We start from the raw sequence: 20,826 nt of genomic DNA, 5'->3' as shown, positions 1-20,826 counted from the left end.
ACAGCTGCAATGTGGATGCACCTGGTGTGAGAGGATGCAGTTCTGGAGGGAGGGTAGTGTGTGTAGGTAGATGCATCAGACATCACTGGACCCAACAGTGAAGACACACAGGGGTGGGCTTGCAGTATTGCCTGCAAAGCACAACATGATGGTTGAAAGATGTTACAAATGAGCACTGTGTTTGACGAGAAAGAAGGATATGTAAAGGGAAAGGGCAGAAAGGTCAGCTTAATGCTTACTACTCTGTCCTGTTATTCTGCATAGGGAGAAAAGGAAAGAGCAGAAAAAGATTGCTACCATGAGTCATGAGACCATGAGACCGAAACAGAACGTCCGGACTACAGGTAGCAGCATTAACTGTTTGTCTGCGTAATGTCTTCAATGATTTGCTTTTATGCTCACTGGTATCACCTTTAACTATGATTGTGTTGTTACAATCTTAGTATTACACATAGCTTGAAGCCAAACAGACAAACAGCTTTCAATATCAGTGGTGGCATCAAGGCATTGCTTTATCGGCCCCATGTAGTTTTAGTTTTCCAAACCAGGTCTCAACAAAGTGCTAAATTTGAGGTATAGTTAGTTGGCTTTCCAGTTTTTTATATAGCCCAATTGCTTTGCCTATGTGAGAAACCTATGTTCATTTATGTTAAAGGGCCCCTTACCACGAGCCTTATCAGTAGTTTTGGTTATATATACACTGGAAGTTGTAAACAGCCGTCCAGGAAGCATGCTACAGAGAGAACTTTTAGATAGGGTTTAGTAATAGCATATGATGGACACACCATATGCTGTTGCTGATGATGGATGCATTGATGTGCTGAGGCCTGAAGCGGCCCAAAACGGCTACTGCTGTAAATTTTATAACAGATAACAATGGATAGATGGAATACAATAAGGAAAACACAGAAAGGATTACTGTCATGATGTAGGCCTCCAGTGTACTCTCACAATGCACTGAAAACGTAAAGAGGCTATGCTGCTATCACTCACTGCTACGCTATAGGACGAGGGCCAGTGTTGTGGAAAGGGTCAAGGGGGGCAGCACGTGGAAGTTTAGCTCCCTCTCAAGCCTGTTGTTCTGCTCTAGAAAAAAATGTGCTAAAAGGTTCCACAGACAGTGCTTTGCTGTTGCCACTCTGACAAACCTTTCTAGCGATTATGTACTGGGCAATTTTAAAAATCTGATCTGCACTTGTGAAATGTGCTCTGCTGCACCAACTTATCAGTGCACCTTGTCTTCTATGGTACCACGCATACCATATGATGACACACCTTCTTGCAAACATGGCCACCATGACGCCATTATGGTGATGGCTGGCAGGGGCAAAGATTTAGCATACTTCTTGATTGTGTGTAAAGTATACAAATGGCTTTATAGTGACATTTTGTTTGTGACTGCAAGTGCAAACATTAGCAGCAATGAGTTATGGCTGTTAACAAAAATTTTGTCAAGAACGTGATTATATATGCAAATTCAGAACAGAGGGGTCACAGAAAGATGAAGGCTTGACCAAAAGTGGGATAACAAAGGAAGCCACAGCTTGAAGGTAGTGTTTCAATAAAGGGATTACAAGTCCTGTTGTTGAAATGTTAGCTCTGTGCTGAGGTTCCTCTTGTTCACCAACTGGTTAATAAAGGATTAAGTATGCACTGTAATGATTGCCATGATGTTTGAAGGAATTGCAAGGGATTAAGTTCTTTTTTTGTCGATTGTTTAGTGAGTGCTAAACAGCAGTCTTTAGAGAACCTAGAAACACTCAACTCATTTTGAGAACATTGAGATGGTGTCATATGAATGTCGTATCACCCAGTTTCTTTATTGTGTGAAAAATAATTCTGACAATGTGTACTGTCAATTAGCAGCTCACTCGACTGTTTATATGCGTGAAAATAAAGCATGCAGGTGTCATAAACCTGCCAAATCGACCATCGAATAGAACCTATATTGTTAGATTGCACTTCTGAAAAGCTTGTGGCATTTGTTTTACGCCAAGAGTTATGGGGAAAGCCATGTTACGAAGAAATCACAGTTGACAGGGCTTCATTGTTCTTCAGAAATACAAATTTTGCCGTGACGAATTGGATATCTCAGGTAAAGTTGTGCTTGGCAATGTCAGTGTCCATGGCCTATATGCAGAGAGTACCACATGACCTTAAGAAATGACAGCAGAGTGGTGTAATTCTCCAAGCTTCATTTCCTCCTATATGAAAATCGAACACGAAACACTTTTTCACCATGACTGGCTGACTACAATTTACTGTTTGTTAATGGCATATGCTATGCCTTGAGTGTTGATAGTGTATATTCAGAGGTGGTGCCAATGTTTTCCTATGTTTCTGTCACTTACTGGCATGCGAAGGCCATGCTATTCATAAAAGTAGTACTTTAGACGCCTTAGAACACTTACTTCTGATTAACTTAATATTTGCCTTCATTATCCCATCTGGGTTATTTGTTCATCACTCTCTCTAGCAGTGTTGTTTACATTTTAAATTCAGTGCCTCCTTTTTGTGTTTGTCTCACTTGGTTATGAGTGCCAGTATATATATATATATATATATATATATATATATATATAAATTATTGCACTTATATTTTTGTTTCTGGTCTCAAGTTAGTTTTCTATCATGGCTGTAGTTATGATTATGACGTGCATTGATTATGCTTTGTTATATAATATTTTACAAGATCAAAGCTCTGTACCTGTCACGAATCGATAAATTGTGACCTTGACTAGCCATGTTACCACCACCATCATCATCATCATCATCACATTTTGTTTTTCCACATGTCCTTGGTTGTTCACCTAATTAATCTAGCTTTACTATTGTCACTAACCATGTTTCATTTGTTACCTTGTGTTTCTATTCCTTTCCCTTCTGTAATGTGAAAACCATGAGGGTAATAAAATTTTTAGATTCAGGAAACAGTTTGTGCAGTTGTGCCGCACACTATGCTGGTTTTCACTTAAAGCTAGGTAACAATAGAGCAGTAGCAGCAGCAGGCGTTAACGCAATAGCCGCAATAGAATATCCGGTGTCTGGTGCCCTGCATATGGTGTCCTGTGTCAACCATCGTTTCAGCAAAGATGATTCCGAACCACGCAGACCCTTCATCTAGCATAAAGAAGTTACTGAACTGATTTTTCTCAAAGCAAAATACGTCAGAAAAATTATAAAGTAAGGCTTACACGCAACCTACAGACATAATTGCGTCGGATTGTAATTTGAATATACAAGAAAATGTACTTCTGTTACACACACACACACAAAAAAAAAACTTTTTCCAGCGCTTCTACTATACATAGACAAGGTTACGGCATCCGAGATTTGCGTGCGTGAATGCACACAAACCACAGATGCCAAGGAGCGGTGCACCTGGTTCCTTGCAACACCTCCAGATGGCGCTTGCCTCTGCCGCATCTCAGTCCACGCAAGAGGCTGCATTTCTACCAGAAAGCTTGCCTTCGTGCATAGCATTCACTGCCAGCGCTTCCCGGTAAACATTGCAGTTACATAAGCTGCAGTTGCCGGGAAGCGTGAGAAGAAGTTGGCGATATTTTAATGCTGTCACATTCTACTCTTAAAGGTGAAGCTTAAGTGTCCTCCAAATTTTGTTTAATATCCAGTGCAAAATAATATTGGAGATGAGTCAGTGAAATGACGAGCAAATTTCACCATTCTCGCAGCATACAGTTGTTGCCAGAGAGCCCGATGGAGTAGAGTGTCGCTCTGATCACTCATGAACGCCAGAAGCATGAGAAAACATTAGCATTGTAAAAGGCATTGTTACAAAATAGCAGCCCTAGTCTTTACTGACTCCAGTACACCATTGTGGTCATACTTACAAGGCTGTATTGTGCTGATTGTGAATTTGCAAAGGATCACTTACGAAGGTGGTTAATTTTTTTTTGTTTATCATTTTGTTCTGGCTTTCTTGGAAGTTCTGGGCATCATTTCTTAATTAGTATATGATATATAGTAGAAATGCGGTAGAGGCAAGTACGTCGGTTGGCAACTGCCAAGTGAGGTTGTTATTTGGTATCCTACACTATGCAACTACCATGATCTATCACCTAGCCTGACGAAATTCCATTGCCACTCAGCATCGTACTCAAATGCAGTTAAATCTTTACACAATTTAGTCACCTATGGAAGGAAATTTCATTCTTTGTCTCATGTTCAGTACATAAAATATATGCATTTTTTGCAAGTTGTTGCCACCATTGCAATTACTGCAGTCTATATTTAATCATTGACTAACAGTGAGCAAACAAAGGAAACCTTAGCCCTGAGCTAATTGTTATATAAGGCGTCGCTGCCTACCGCAGCGCCATGAGCAGGCGCGCGCTTGGAGCCGCCCGAGGGGGAGGAAGAAGATGGAATAAACGCAGAGGATGTCTTCATTTCTGTCGTACTGAATAATATGCACGATATAACATAATTGGCGACGAGGATTTAACAACCCATGTGCTACCGGCTTCCCCTTCATCTGTGCCATCGTTTGCTGCATATCATCCTCTACGATGAGTATTTCGGGGCTACATCCGCCACCCCCGTTCCTGTCCTCACCTGGAGACCCAGTCATCCCATGGGAGCAATGGATTCAAGCGTTCAAGAACTACATGGTGGCGTCGGGCGCCTCCGACCTACCTGCCTTGCGTCGGAAGGCGATTCTGCTCAACTGCCTGGGCTTGGAAGGACAACGCATCTTCCAGACCCTCACGTCAGAGCACGATCCGCGCTTTTTGGCTTCGAGCGCCACCGGAGGGACGTTGACGACTCCTGCCCCAGATGAGTTTGACTGCGCTGTTGCGACACTTGAAAGTCACTACAAGAGCTCTGTTAATGTCACCGCAGCGCGTCACCGTTTCCGTCGGCGTGCACAAGCCCCAGGTGAGACTGCGCTCGATTACGTCACCGCGCTACGAGGTCTCGTAGGAGCTTGCAACTTCGGTGACTTGGCGGACGACATGATGCGCGACCAGCTTATAGAAAAAACTAATAGCGAATACTTGCGTGAACGTCTTTTACTGGAAGAGTCTCTTACGCTTTCTCGGGCCATTACCATTGCGAGACAGCATGATCAGGCGACTAGAGAAGCGACAGAACTTGCACGACATGAAGCACAAGTGCATCACGTTGAAAACACAAACACGTCAAATATGCGAGAAAAGCACTGTGGCACGTGCACGTGCTATAAGAAGCCAACTGAAAGTCGTCGAGCTCTGAAAGAGCAAGAATGTTATCGTTGTGGCTATTTGGGCCATCTGGCGAATAGCCCTCACTGCAAAGCTAAGACACATAAGTGCCGCAGATGTGGAAAGACTGGCCATCTGGAAAAGGTGTGCAAGTCTTCCGGAAAGTCTGACAAGAAAATTCAGCATGTCACAGAAGGCGACGCAGATACAGCTGACACGGACGATCACATAAGTGTTTGTCACATCTGGAGCCGTAAGAAGGGCATTTATGCAGTGTTGGAAATTGCAGGAATTTCCGTATCGTTCCTGATTGACACTGGATCATCGGTTTCAATCCTAGCCGAAGAACTTTACCGACGTCATTTCGATACTGTATTTCCTCTGACATCAACCTCCGTCCAGCTGCTCGATTATTCTAAGTCGGCCATTCCTATAAAAGGATGTTTCATTGCTCCAGTTTCATTTCATGGCCGATGCGCTTCTGTCCTTCTGTACGTTGTGTCGGGAGGAACAACAATTCTTGGTTTAGATGGCATCGCGGCTCTGGATATGAAGATTCAAGGGTCACCTCTCAGGTGTCTGCTAATGACGCAAGAAACTCCTGTGCTCCCTCCTGAATTACATTCCGAGTTCGAGCACTTGTTTGGAAAGCAGCTAGGAACTGTCAAAGGTTTCACTCACAAGGTCAGAGTTCGCGCATCTGTGCAACCAGTGGCCAGCAAACTGAGACGACTACCACTCGTCATTCGTGAGCAAGTCTCGGCAGAACTACAAAAATTAGAAGCTCAGGACATCATTGAGCGCGTCGATTCTTCAGAGTGGGTCTCGCCAATTGTCGTAGCCAGAAAAAAGGATGGCTCGATTCGCATGTGCGTAGACCTACGAGAGCCAAACAAAGCTATAGTAGTGGACAGTTTTCCCCTGCCACAAACTGAGGAACTTTTGAACAGCTTGGCTGGTGCACAGCGATTCTCCAAGCTAGATTTAGCTTCTGCATACCACCAGTTACCACTAAGTCCAGAGAGTCGTGATCTCACGACGTTTATAACGCACGACGGACTATTTCGCTTTAAGAGGGTGTGCTTCGGACTGGCATCGGCACCGTCAGCGTTTCAGAAGATGATGCACATGATTCTCCACGGATGCAAATGCGTCTTGTTCTACATTGACGACATAATCGTGTACGGACGCTCCAGAGAGGATCACTTGGTCAATTTGCGCACTGTTTTGAAACGGCTCTCTGACGCTGGTCTCAGGCTCAACTATAAATGTGTTTTTGACGTCACTGAGTTGACTTTCCTGGGCCATGTTGTCAGTGCAAAAGGGTTATTCCCACTGATGTCATCTATCGAGGCGATAACCAAGGCACCATCACCTACAAATATTAATGAACTTCGCTCGCTGCTGGGCCTCGCAGGCTTCTACTCCAAGTTCATCCCGCATTTTTCTGATGTTGTGGAGCCAATGCGTGTTTTGCTTCGAGGAAACGCGCCTTTCGCTTGGACTGCGGCAGCCCAAACCGGCTTGGAGCAGCTGAAAACGTTGATAACATCCTGCGAAGTTCTTCACCTTTTTGATCCTGAGTTACCCGTGTACGTTACAACTGATGCCTCGGGATACGGATTAGGTGCTGTACTGCAGCAGGATAACGGAACATCACTGCAAACTGTCGCGTTCGCCTCACGCACTCTTCAACCGCATGAACGGAAGTACTCCGTCGGTGAACGTGAGGCCCTTGCCTGCGTCTGGGCTTGCGAGCACTGGCACGTTTACCTGTGGGGCCGACCTTTCACCTTGCGGACAGACCACGCTGCTTTGGTTACGCTCCTCTCAACGAAAGGCACAGGTCACCGTCCGTTAAGGATTGCGCGCTGGTCATCACGGTTGCTGTGCTACAACTACACCATGGAATACAGGAAGGGTAGCGAAAATGTCGTGGCTGACGCACTCTCCCGGCTGCCCGTACAGAGTTTCATCCAGGATGCACCCGAAGAAGAATTTATATGTCTCTTGTCCCCAGTAGTTACCATGCAAGAGCTTCAAGAAGCAAGTGCCGCCGATCAGGCTATCTCTCAAGTTAAGCAGTTTCACACTACTTCTTGGCCTGACAAGAAATCCTTGTCAAAAGAGCTGCTACCTTACTTTCACGTGCGATCTGAACTCTCTGTTGTTAGCGACATTCTTTGCCGGGGTGACAGGATTGTCGTGCCTTCCGCTTTGACCCGCCGTCTTATGGATCTGGCTCATGAGTCACACCCAGGAATTAGTCGTACCAAAGCTCGTCTTAGGGAGTCATATTGGTGGCCGTGCATGGATAATCACATTGAAGAACTTGTACGCACATGTGTAGCCTGCCAGTCATGTGACAAATCAGCGCGTACATCTGCAGCACCAATGCAACCCGTGACTTTTCCCGAGAAAGCCTGGGACAAAGTTGCTATCGACATTGTGGGACCTTTCACGCAAGCTCCAGCTGACTGTCGATTTGCCATTACGCTTATTGATTATCACAGCAAGTGGCCAGAGGTGACTTTCGTACGCGATGCGACCACGTCTACAGTGACCAAATTCCTACTTGAACTTTTCGCAAGAGAAGGATATCCACGTGGTGTCGTATCCGACCATGGACCGCAATTTTCTTTGGCGAGTTTTGAAGATTTTCTGACAGAGCGCGGAATCGCCCATCACTACTCTTCTGTGTATTACCCGCAAGCTAACGGCTTAGTGGAAAGATTTAACAGGGTATTAAAGTCCTATATTCAATTAGCCCTGTTAGAACGTCGTGAGATAAGAACAGCGATGTTCGATTACCTACAAACATATCGCTGTACGCCTCATGCGACTACTGGTGTTGCACCCGCTATTCTTCTTCATGGACGCCAACCTCGCACCAGACTTGACATTGTGGGATTTCCTGACAGATGTTTCACCGATGACCCTTCAAAAGCACTACAGCAGTTGAGAGAGCGCATCAGGAACAAGCAACTGACGTCGAAGCGCTACACCGATCAAAAACGCGGTGCCAAGGAACCCAACTTCGCCGTGGGTGACTACGTGCGGGTTAAATTACCTGCAGTTCATGGGAAGTTATCTTCACAGTTTTCTGCGCCCAAGAAAATTATTGGAAAGCGCGGACCCGCCTCTTACCTATTGGAGGATGGGCGGGTGTGCAATGCTTCCAAATTAGCGGCCGTTCACCCTGAAGCTATCAGCAGAATGAAATTAGGTACCACTGCTGTCATGAACTGGTCACCGGCATCCGATCACTCAACTAGTGCGGCTGTAAGCAATTCATCACAACCTGGCACATCAAGCGCAGATAAGGCACCCCTGATTCCTGAACCACCTGCTGCAGGGCGCACGCAAAAAGCTTCAGGTAATTTGCCAAGTTGCGAAGAGCGCGTGAGGAGAAGCGCCCGCAACAAGAAGACACCAAAGAAGCTGCATGATTACATCAGGAAGTAACGGACAATTTTTTTTTTTTTCTTTCACGAGGGGATATGTTATATAAGGCGTCGCTGCCTACCGCAGCGCCATGAGCAGGCGCGCGCTTGGAGCCGCCCGAGGGGGAGGAAGAAGATGGAATAAACGCAGAGGATGTCTTCATTTCTGTCGTACTGAATAATATGCACGATATAACACTAATACTTGAACAAAGGGCCTGCGAGCCTCTTATCGAAACGTTGACCTCGCGCTGAGGCTTCGCTAGTTAGCCCACCTTAATTAAGTTGTCTCCATCTTCCTGCGATTCCATCTTTTTTTTCAAAATTTTCATGTTTAATCATGTTGCTTACAAAAATTTTCTTTAACTGTCAAATTACTCGTTGCTCCTTGCAAAAAATCTGCATCCACAAATGAATCATGCTATAAAGCCTTTTGTATACTTTCTATGCAGTGAGGGATGATTCTTGGCCCCTGCCAGCCATCCTAATAATAGCCATCATGGTGGTCTTATCTTTATTATTCTGTGTCATCTCTTTGTGTGCCTGCTACCGTAGAAGACAACGTTTATGGGTAAGTTGGTGCAGCAGTGCACACTTTACAAATGTAGATGACTTTTTTAAATATGCCCTCAATTGCAACCACTCGGAAAGTTCATCTTCAAGTGGCAACCGCACACCACTGTCTGTGGAACTTTCTCCTGCGCAAAATGTTTTTAAGAGTCTGGTAACAGGCTTCAGATGCAGCCAGACTTTCCCGCACTGTCTCTCCCGTGCCCCTTTTCTTAACACTGGCACTTGTGCTAGCATGGCACTGACCAATAGCAGCATGGTCTCCTTAAGTTCGGAGTGCAATGTGGGAGTACACCGGAGGCCTAGATCATGACAGTGATCCTCCCTGTCTTTTCCTTATTGTGTCCCATTTCTCCATTACCACCTATGTCACATATTTGCAGCAGTAGCTGTATTGAGCTCCTTCTGCTCTCAACATATTGATGCATCCGTCATATGCAGCGTGCAACACAACACCAGCTACCTTACACAATCTGCACACTTGCTTCAGGTATCTCGTGGAGGTTGCCGTAAATGTTTCTACAATACTCTTAACAATCTGAAAGCTCTAACAGTATTGATAGAGAATGCTAGTGTAAGTGTATTTCGATTCTGTGTTCAATATCATGAACAATGTGATCATAGTTCCAAAGGGGCACCACGAGGTGACTCCAAGCTAATGGCAGTAAAAAGTGATCCTTAAGGGCCCCTCTATTGGTTTGGGCATTGTATACAGGCAAGCCCAGTGTCTAGGTCTGGCAGTCATGTTTACAAAGTATTGCACTGATGTGAGTGGCAAGAACAGCTAAATATTGGAAGGGAAGCATGCAGCACTACTTCTGCAGAGTAGCCACTCTCCCTCTGCCACCGGAAATGTCACTGCCATTGCCTCTGTGTCATACACGTCACTTGCAATGCGCAGACAGCCAGGAGTAATGCGATATTGGGGATTTCGGGGAAATGCATTGTTGGTAAAACTGCCAGTGGAAACGTGCGATGCAGCAAGTAAAGAAGCGAGAGAGAAAAAAATGGCGCTGATTACATAAATGTCGCACAGGTGCCGACCAAGGCAATGGGAAAGAGTCACTGTTGTGGGGTTAGTGGTGCAACTTCTTGCACCAACACCTCACAACATTTCACTTGCCTCTATCTCTGCTATTAGCAAACACTTTTTAATAGAATGCTTCCTGAATGGCTGTTTTCAACTTCCAATCTACACTATAACCAAAATTTCAGACAGCCTGGTGTGTGAGGAGCCCTCCAACATAAAAAAAAGAGAGAATGTGGTAGCATTGCAGAAAAAGCATTTATACTATGTAGTGAACTAGAAAGGCACCCTAACTATGCCTCAGACATATCTTGTTGAAAGCCATTATGAAAAAGAAAAAAGAAAAACAACTACACTGTAATGCACCAATACAGCAGAGCCTCAATGCCACTATTAACAGCACAAGCTTACTCTCTGCCTTGTTTCAAGCTACGCGTAATGCTAACATTTACTACGGTAAACACACAGGTAATCATTGCCATAGGTCGAGGCAGTAAGCAGTAAGCTACAAAAAACAAATTTTCAGAGAAAATAAGCAGAGGAACAGCTCCTGTTGTTAAATATGGTACTCAGGTTCTGTGTCAGTAGCACTTAATCATTTTATTTTTGTTGCTCTTTATCTCCACCATCACCTATGGTTGCAATTCTTTATCTGCTCTTTCCTTTTGTCCCCTTGCGGAATAACAAGCCAGGGTAGTCAGCAGCAAGCTGACCTTCTTGTCCTTTCCCTTTACATACATCTTTTGTCAGCAATCACACAGCTTATATTTAACACTATATTCAGCCATCATGTCGTGCTTTGCAGGCAATGACACAATCCAGCCCATGTATGCCACTATCATTGGGTCCAGCTCCAATTCCAGGTCCAGTGATGTCAGGTGCAGCTTCCCATACCCACCCAGAAGCGCGTCCTCTCATGCTGGGTGCATCCACATATCTGATTTCACCGAATACAGAACAGAGGGGCTTCCAAGAAGAGAGGTGTCCTCCCTACTCCAAGGATGGATTCTACTCTGATCATGTTTACCCGCAGCCACCCAAAGCACCAGTGCCATCTGCACCACATCCACCCTTGCCTCCTTATAACTAAGTATGGACGGCTGGGCTAGTTGGTTGTGATTAGCATTATGGAACATTGTTCCAGCGCACAATGGAACACGGACGAGAAGAGAAAAACAACAAAAATGCTGGCGTTCGTGTTGTCTTTCTCTTCTCGTCCATGTTCAATTGTGTGCTGGAACAGTGTTTCATAATGCTAATCACAACCGACTAGCCCAGCTGTCCATACTTAGCGATATACTTTCTAGTACATTGGGCCCTTTCTCCCCTCCTCCTTTATGTGCAAACCCTTCCTCGACCCTTGTCAACCTTTTAGCAATGACCATGTGCCGTGCAAGAGAACTCACGTTTGCTCTTGACCACTGTCTTGTTCTACCTGGTGTTCCCAGCTTTCATGTTGTCTTTCTCTTCTCGCCCGTGTTCAATTATGCGCTGGAACGATGTTTCATAATGCTCCTCCTTATAACAACTGTTGAAACTGGCACGACCTAAAGCTTCGTGGAAGCAATGGGCTTGCTACAGTGACTCGGAGGTTGTGCTACTCTGCTGTTGAGTTGGAAATCGCAGGATTTCACCTTGAAGGGGAGCACAGTGCAAAAAGGTTACTGCTGTCATGGCACTGTATCCCTACCACAGCCACTCATAGCTACAATGCTAGCTACAGCACATGAACCACTGCCCTGTTACGGAAACTGAAACAAAACAAAATGGTACGACCTAGGCTTTTGTGGAAGCAATAGATTTGCCATATGGCGCCTGTGTGAGAGATGCCCACTGCGCGCTGACGCGTGTCCTGCAGGACCTTTAGTACAGTTTATCCAATACAATAGATTTGCCATAGTGGCTCAGAGCCTATGCAACTCTGCTGTTGTTCGGGAAGCCACAGGATCACATCTTGTTATAAGCTCAAAGCGGAAATTTATGCTGGTGTGCTAAGTTTTTAAAAAAAGTCCCAGGTTTTCAACATTAATCACGAGCTTCCTGCCATATGGCATGCCTAATAGTATAATAGCCCATGTTGCAGCTTTGAGACATGAAAATATAACAGGTAATTTTGCACAGTGATAGACAACAATGACACTGGATAGTGGCTAATTATTCTATGCCCTTCCAGTTGCTTTGGAAGTGCCTAAAAGATTTGGAATTGTAGAAGGCATGAAGGGGCAGTTCTTAGTACTGCACTGCTAACCAAAAATGCAAACCATATTCACTGCCTGAGGGAACAAATTCTATACCTGAACCTCTCTAAGTACCTCTCTGAGCCCCTTTCCTTCTACTAATGCCACACATTAGCACTTGTACATCGTTGTTGCTGCTCCTGCAGTATTATTGTCACTGCAGTATCACTCTCTCTTCACTGCAGAGACGAGACATGAAGTTTGAGAGTTAGGGCTGCATTTTGGAATGATAACCTTAGAGGCCTTAAGTGTGTGCCTTAAGTAAGCTGCAGTGATGAAAGGATGTGCGGGTGTACTGGCTCTTCGTCACTGCTATCTTGACATACTGTATGGTTGCGTTGATTGATTGGGCGGCAGAAATATTACATCAAGAGATTGTCTTCGTAACTGTTAACTGTTGTGCTTAACCATGAACCACACAAAAATGAAACATTGTTTCAGAGTATAGCAATTACTCTTCCATGGACAGAGGGGATGTTCTTCATTGAAGAGCTGAAAGACGTGGGAGCACCTGTGGAACGACTTACTTGCTACTCTGTATGGATAAGAGATTGGCAGTCTACGAGCACCAAGAGCATATGTGTGCTTGTGCCTTTGCTCTTGTCTAGTTGTACCGTCATTTTTTGCAGCTGTTTCATGATTGTACTTCACAGTTAATTGCAGGCATAACAGTGAGATATGCAATTGTTTCCGAGCTTTGTTGCAAACATGTATTGTACTTTCTCTGCTTCTCTACAGCAGTGTTACACAGCATGAAAGCCAGGCACATGCTTCCTATCGCCAACTGGTGTTGATTCCGAAAGAAGTGCACTGGTTAAATTGAGTCGATCCTGAAATGCTAGCTGCCAGAGGAAGGAGTTGGGAAACTGGCACACTCTCACTTTTAGAAATAAATTGTCACTGCGCGACACTACGCATGTGCCAAGCATCCATCTCAAAGCACTAGCTTTCATGATAGAAGTGCTAAGCTCGTTACTCTTTGTGTCGTGTGTTGTTTTGTGGTCCCAATGGGTAGAACATTATGCCATTGTTGTGTGGGACCCTGGTTGAAATCTCGCCATTGGACGCATATATTGTTTTATTGAGCGACAGCTTCTGTTACACGCCTTGCTGAGCCTACCCGGCGAGATAGATGACACACTAAACCTTGCAAAGGTAGGCAAAGAAAGCTTTGCTTTAGGACAGTGTCTCACTCAATGTTGAGATGGCTGCCAATGGAGCTTGGTTCTGCTAAGTTGTAGTAAATTGACGTCACCTATCCAAGTTAGCAGAAAAGCTGTTGGCATGCAAAGGGTAGGAAAAAAACCACACTGGGGAACTCTGATGAGAAGACCCACCTGGGAAAACGTGGTTCATGCATAAATGCACTTTGCTTTTGTGGTCTAGAGCACTTCGAAGATCCTGATTTGAGGCTTGTTCATATAACTTCCAGGATGATTACAGAGCTGATTACAGAGGCGAGTTTGATGGCATCAAATATGTTCAACCAGGAGTGCAGACATGCTGTCAGTGGCCCGCCTTAAGCCAGATTTGGCGAGGGTATTAAGGAGTGCAGCTTATGAAATGCCTCGGGCTTTGTCGGGTCCTTGCCTGCACTTATGGGGGGAGGGTTCAGTATGAACTGTTAACACTTGGTTTCCATTGAAACTTTTCAATTTTCCTGTTTTTATTGCACTGAAATTGAGCATGAAAGTGCTGGTGCTTTTACAGAACAGTTACTTGACAAGTATTAGCGAGTGAGGCTTAAGACATATTTGTTGTTTTTTGAGTGCTGATTGGGTGCTTTTCCTTCAAACTGATGGGACCTGTACAAGCTGTAAGGTTGTTGCTCTGTTTAATATACATATATTTTTTGTGACTTGTGTGTCCTGTAAACAATTGTCCCCAGCCACAAAAATCCTAGCTTTTGTAATGCTGCTTGCTGGACAAGTAGCTATGCTATTTTTAGAAGGAACAGATGAAAATTCAGACACCCTGAGGAAGAAACAACATAATTAGTTGTTTGGCTGTTTGACTTCCTTCCTATATGCACCTTGCTGTGAGCTGCTTTATTATTATTGTCTTTATTATTTCTTTCTTGTGACATTTGGACTGGGGTGCTACATAACATTTGCTGTTTTTAATGTACAAAGTACGTTCCAAAACTAAGTTTCGTCATGTTTTGAAACAGAAGATGGTGCACCAGGTGAAACAAACATTCGCCATAGGAATCCACACCCGTTGCTGGTTCAATGATAGAAGGAGCATCAGTGGAGGAGGAATGACGCATGTCCAGAGCACCGAAGAAGAGAGAGTAGCAGCAGATCAGCATGCCTGAGATTATTCGAGTACAAATCGTGGCGACAGACAGACGTGTGCTAACAGCATGGTCAGTGGAAGTGCGTGCTGTCGTCTGGTATGAATGGGCACGTGAGACTAGTGCGTCCGTCATCCACGAATGCCTAACGATCGTGTATGGTGAAGAGGTCGTGTCTCAGGCCTTGCATCGCAGGGCACCAAGTTTTACTAGGGTGGTTTCTTCAAACTGATTGCACGCTACGGCAAATGTCTCAACGTAGGTGGCGACTATGTGGAAAAATAGTGCAAGGTGTATAGTTCATGATGCCATGGTGTATTTTTTTTTTGTCAATAAATTTTACGCGTGAAAGTAAATGACGAAACTTACTTTTGGAACGTCCCTCATAGCTTTTTATAATGTGAACAAAAAAAGGGATGCGCCAAGTGCCAGTTTTGTATGTTGTGATGCAGTTATATTGACTTGAACATGGGTCAGATTTCACAAATTAAGGTTACGTTGCTGTGTCTGCTTGCCGCACATGAAATACTCATTCTGTTGTATTGATTACTACAAAACTGGGTGAAGCTAGCCTAAGAAATCTATAGTACAAGCTTTGCCCACAAAACTGTGCTGCACTTACCCTCGCTGCCTCCATGCATTTAAACAAAGTTCCAGAAATATCCTGATATTCCGGTAGTTCATCTCTACCGGCAGATCCTGGAAATGAGCAAATGTAATTGGCTGGCCCGTATATACAAACACAAATATAAGTTGGACGGGGGTGCATTCTTAGGTTGTCACAACCATACGAGTTCTTTATGATGCCTGTGTATTAGCTCGGTGATCTAATGTCATTTTTACCTACGCTAGCTTTATCCGCAGCTTGCATTTGGCTCCCTGTGCACAGCTGGATGAAAGCAGAGGCATTGTTATGCATTACAACCCTGCTAATAGATTCCATGCTGATACATTTTCATAGTTGTAGAGTGTCTGAAGCCCAGTCACCGTAGTGCTAACAATATGTTTGCACAATATGTTGACCAGCTACTAATATCCTCTTTCTTTGGCTCAAATTGAAAATGTAATGCAGTCGCTTCAATGTATAAGGCTGCAAGAAAATAAGGCCATCACAATGTTTCAACACCTCATGTTCACATTTGTGAAGTGGCTGTCGTGCATCACCAAACCAAATTTTAGGTTTATAATTTTTGCAACGTGTTTTTCGAGACCTGAAATCGTAATTCTTCAGCCACATTATTCAACAGAGTTTGACTTTTTCTTCAGGTGTGGCACGTATAATTTAGATGGGCCGTGTGGTTGTCTCATAATAAGGGTGTTTCAGCATTTCACGTGCATTTGAATATGGAAATTCAAGTTGCAAATGAGCTAAAGCTTTGCCCTCCTAGCTGTTGTGCATCGGCTTTGCAGCAAAGTGTACGTTGCCTATTAGTACTTGCTTTAGGCATAAACAAAATTTCCTACCCTTTGACATTTCCTCTAAGTCATGTTCTATGCATTGGATTACCTTGGCATGTGTATGTATGCTGCAGTGGCTGGTGCAACATTAATTTTGCAGACTAGGTTGTTTGTACAGAATTTCCATGCTAAACCTCTTGTACAGGCACACCGCGTAGTAATTTGTGAGCACTAGTTCCAGTGTAGGCCGCTAATAAGCCATTTGGAAAAGTGCCTGCTTGAGCTGTCCTTGTAAGAAACTTTGTGTCAGTGTAATGTAATGTAACCTTAGAAATGTTCCTTATACTTCAGGCTGCTGTGGCCTGTGAGTCTGCCTCACCACTTGTTGTTGTGGTGATTGTTATTGAACTCTTCCCACGGCATTTTATTTATAAACACCAAGTTTTTAGCGAAGCTGCATTGGCACAAATGTTGTTACATCAGGAAGGTTTGTTCGCAGCCTCATAAAGAAATGAATCTCTCTTCGCGAAAATGTTGCTTTTTACTTTTGGACTTCTGTAAATGTGTGCTTCCGGTTTGCTAAGCAACAACGATAGCTCAGCTTATGGTGGCATGCTTGACAATGCGACGTTTACCTAACTTTTTTGCTGGGCTTCATTTGGCACAGCATGATCGTTTTGGTGCTTAATAAAGTTAGCTTATTTTGCTGCTACCAGATTAAAATGTATACATTGTGGCCACAAAACTCTAGGGGTGTGGCTTCTAGCAAAAGGCAATGCGACTGTCAAATGAAGCCATTTAAAGGAACTAGGTAGGGGGAGAGGGGGAGTACTCTTCTGTCATTTGCAGCAGCTTTCCTACAATCTGTTCACGGACCAATGGCTATCTCCATCAAACATGACTATTTATTATCTAAACTTTTTCAGTGGAACAGTTTTCTTCCACTGACATTCATGCTTACTATATGTGGTTGTCATACTTTCTGCACTGCTAGCTTATGCAGTAGGCACTGTTCCTTGTTCCGCAGCTGAACAAATCTAACCTCTGTTTTCAACATTTTGACACATTTTGTGTATATATATCTTTTTTTTATTATTATTTTTTGCACATGCCATGCATTCACAATTTGTGAGCATGATAAGCTTGATTTGAGCGAAATTTGTTCCATACAGCTGCTATTTCTTCTGCCTTATATGCTGCAGCTTGGTGGATATCATAAACAACTTGTCTGCTGTAGACTCTAGTTTTCACAGTGTGGTCCAGCCCTGAAATTTGGGAGTACTTTGTGTGCATTAAATTGTTCAAAATGGCTGTCACTGAAAAATGCACAAAAGAAAGAACCAAATTTTTTTGCTAATCTTGGGAGATTTACAGATATTAGAATTAACTTGTTCAGAGTGGTTGTGTGTGTTAGTTAAGGGTCATCTTGACAGCATGCAGTACAACCATGTGGGACACAGGCATGTTACTTATATAACAAGCAAACATTCATAACTCTGTCTGGCTTGTTATCTTTTTCTGGATTCAGTGTTTTTCCATGCTGTTGTGTGGATTTAAGCTGTGATATGCAATGTGACAATAGTGTTGTCAGCTTTAGATTCGGTGACAAGATTTTCGTGCCTACATACTCTGCTTGCTCTTGTTCGCTTGCAGTTTATGCATTTTACTGTTGCATTTTTACTATGGCTGCAGAATGTTTGTTCTAAATGTTCAAGTATAGTCAATAAAGCACATTAGTGTTATTGTAATTGGGCGAGTCAGTCTCATTGTATCACATGCTGCCTTACCAAATGGTTTAATTTTTAATATATAACTCAACTTTGCAATGGGTTTGCTCTGGGATGTATGCTATCAGGCTCAAGAGGCTAAGAAAGGCTAGATTTCAGCTTGATGTAGTGGAGAATCACACTAATGCAAACCAACATACTGAATACTCTCATGTCAGTGCTATTACGGCACCACCTTAGGTAAATAGCGCAACACAGACACGAACAAGAGCGAAGGAAGTGATGGGACAGGCACTGCCTGTTATGTCAGTTTACGCACTGTGAAGGCCCACGCTATGCTAGTGGCATATAAGAACTACATTTTGAACTTGGCATCACAGTGCCTCTTTATATTGCATTTGTCATGCAGCAGCTACTAGCCAAAGTTGCCACGCGAGCTTTGACTACTCTGGTGCTACTTAGCAAAAATATTAACAGGCTAGCAATGAATTAGTTCAACAGCTGCATTGCACTTAAAGGGACCCTGAAACGATTTTGACGATTTTGTACAAGTGTACTGAGTCATTAGAGTAGGTCCTTCTGATCATTAATTGACGCACCTAAGTGCTCCGCATAAAGCGTGTAATTTATTATAAGGTTTTAAAAACGTACATCACTGCTGATAGCAGCACACTGGTCGGTGGAATTTTCAGCTGCCCTTACCCATATGACGTAAATCACCCAATTGACATCACTAGGGCGAGCTATCCGATTGGCTGCCCAGGGCACATCATCGATAATTTTTCCACCGTTATTGCGAACAAATGATGTTCGCAATAGTTAGAATGTTAGTTAATTTGTTTCTATAAAAAGAAGGTAACAGAAAGAGAATGCACAAGAACAATTTCTCACTACACTTAAGCACTTCCGGCACACAGCAAGCGTCTGCTTGTGTTATGTGCTCCATTTTGACGAGAGCTCCGCGGTCAGAGCCGGTCTCAGTCTTTGCGCGAGCACTATGATTCGACTTTGTTGTGTTGTGGACTGCAAACGTAGCGACTGGCAATATGTCAAGCTGCGACATCCTGCCCCTCTACAAGGCAGCAGACGAGTGGACTGGCTGCAGTGCATCGGACTGCCGCTATCCGATCGGCGCCAGGATTTGCACATATGCGGCCGTCACTTTACATCAGATGATTACTAATGCAATAGCGTTTCGCGAGTCTGGTATTAGGGTAAGCACAAGGGGACAGGGCCTGGCCGTTTGACCGTGTCGTTTCACGGCATGAGCAGAAGCGCAAATGTGAATGGTCTGCACGGTGCAGCCACATGCAGCCACCTGGTGGCACAAACCTCAACCACACAGAGTAGCAGTAACGAAATGTATTCTTCTTTGTTGCTGGTGTAAATTTTTTCCAGGAGCGTAATCATTAACATATTGTTTTTGTAAATGTTTAAAATGTTTTACACTTGGTTAGAGCAATATTAGCACTTTGTTTGGCTGGTTAAGCTCTGCGCCAACAGGTGGCTGGACCGTGCAGACCGATCAGCCCGCTCACATACGTCTACTCTTGAAGTTCCTTCATCAGCTTGAGTTTACGCGTCCAGCCATCTGCCGAAACGCCCAGCTCACCTGTGGTTATCGGATTACCAGACACGTTCGGCGCTGTGACAGAATGCTCGCTATGCACGCTGCTTCGATAGCTCTTGCTTGGGGTCGACTGCCAAGCAGCTGGCGGAGAGTTTCCTAGAGAACCAGAAGTTGATGACATGACGTGCCATCATGACGCAGAGCCAGTGAAAGTGGAGCTTAGCCCCGATCACTCGGCGAACGAGTTGAGGAGAAGATGCATGACTATGGAGGAGGGTAACTTGTAATCTTCTGTAGCTCTCTTAATATGAGACGTTTCACACAAATTGTGGTGTGAATGATTAACTTTAGCTGTACCCTACGCGTCTACAAAATTTGTCCAAACCATTTCAGGGGCTCTTTAAGTATGACGAGAAAGGTGACGTGTCCAATACATGTCTTATAGAGAAAATTGTCCAAAATGTATGCCATGTTATTAGTAATATATCTTTAGTTGTGCGAAGGGGCACCGATAAAGACTAGAAGCAGACAGGATGAGAGCTAACTCTGAACTTAAATCTTTATTGAAACAATCTATAAGTGATAGCAAAAACGTAAGCAAAGAAACCTCACATGGTCTAAAAGTAAACAGATGAACATATCAGAAAGTTTACATAGAAAGGATACTGATGATACCCTTTAGACCATATGACGTTTCTTTGCATAGGTTTTGACAATCATATATATATATGTGTGTGTGTGTGTGTGTGTGTGTGTGTGTGTGTGTGTGTGTGTGTGTGTGTGTGTGTGTGTGTGTGTGTGTGTGTGTGTGTGTGTGTGTGTGTGTTGATCGCTTCAATACATGTTATTTTATAGCTAGGGCTCATCCTGCATTTATCATTCTTTGTCTGTGTCCCTTCACATTATAAACTAAAGGTATGTCACTGTAACACTCCCAACTTTCCATCCTTTTGTGTTATTAATATAGAGCCACTAGAAGATCAATAGATACATGTGTCGCTTTTAGCAATTTGTACCGTAGTTATTCGTGCCTATCGCTAACGCTCCATGTACAGTTAAACTTCGATATAACGAAGTCGGTAAAATCGGCAATTTGTTTCGTTATATCAAAATTTCGTTGTATTGGAATTCGACCTTTTATGCAAATAACTATAGTCGCCGATCGATTTTTCTTACACGGGAAGGGGCCGCAGAGTTTTCCAAGCTATCGGGCAATCGAAAAAAGCAAATTTGAATGAGAAAACGATTCATTTTGATAAATTTGGGACTCGGCGACGAATGATACGGTTTCATGCCACGTACGTTAGCGATATCTCCTCGGCGCTACGACTTAAGCGCAGCCTGCCACGCTTTC

The 20,826-nt window shown here is 43.9% G+C and overlaps 1 protein-coding gene across 5 annotated transcripts in view; it reads left to right on the top strand.

Annotated features, from left to right (window-relative positions):
- Nucleotides 1–11,456, top strand: part of LOC142560408 (uncharacterized) — a 40,784-nt gene extending 29,328 nt beyond the window's left edge. For 2 of the 5 annotated variants that reach the window (XR_012823364.1, XR_012823363.1), the window contains exons 5-6: nt 9,100–9,218; nt 11,050–11,456. Coding sequence is in view for 1 of the 5 variants with exons in the window: in XM_075672498.1 (XP_075528613.1) it covers nt 9,100–9,218; nt 11,050–11,334 (404 nt within the window). In the remaining 4 variants the exon portion in view is untranslated. The remainder of the gene's footprint in view (nt 1–9,099; nt 9,219–11,049) is intronic. The other 3 variants (XR_012823362.1, XR_012823365.1, XM_075672498.1) reach the window with 3 other exon arrangements.
- Nucleotides 11,457–20,826: the final 9,370 nt, after the last annotated feature.

This window comes from Dermacentor variabilis, chromosome 10 (assembly GCF_050947875.1).
Source record: "Dermacentor variabilis isolate Ectoservices chromosome 10, ASM5094787v1, whole genome shotgun sequence".
In the NCBI taxonomy this organism is placed as follows: Eukaryota; Metazoa; Arthropoda; class Arachnida; order Ixodida; family Ixodidae; genus Dermacentor; species Dermacentor variabilis.
Note: the sequence above shows the minus strand (reverse complement) of the source record. Positions and strands in the feature narration are given on the sequence as shown.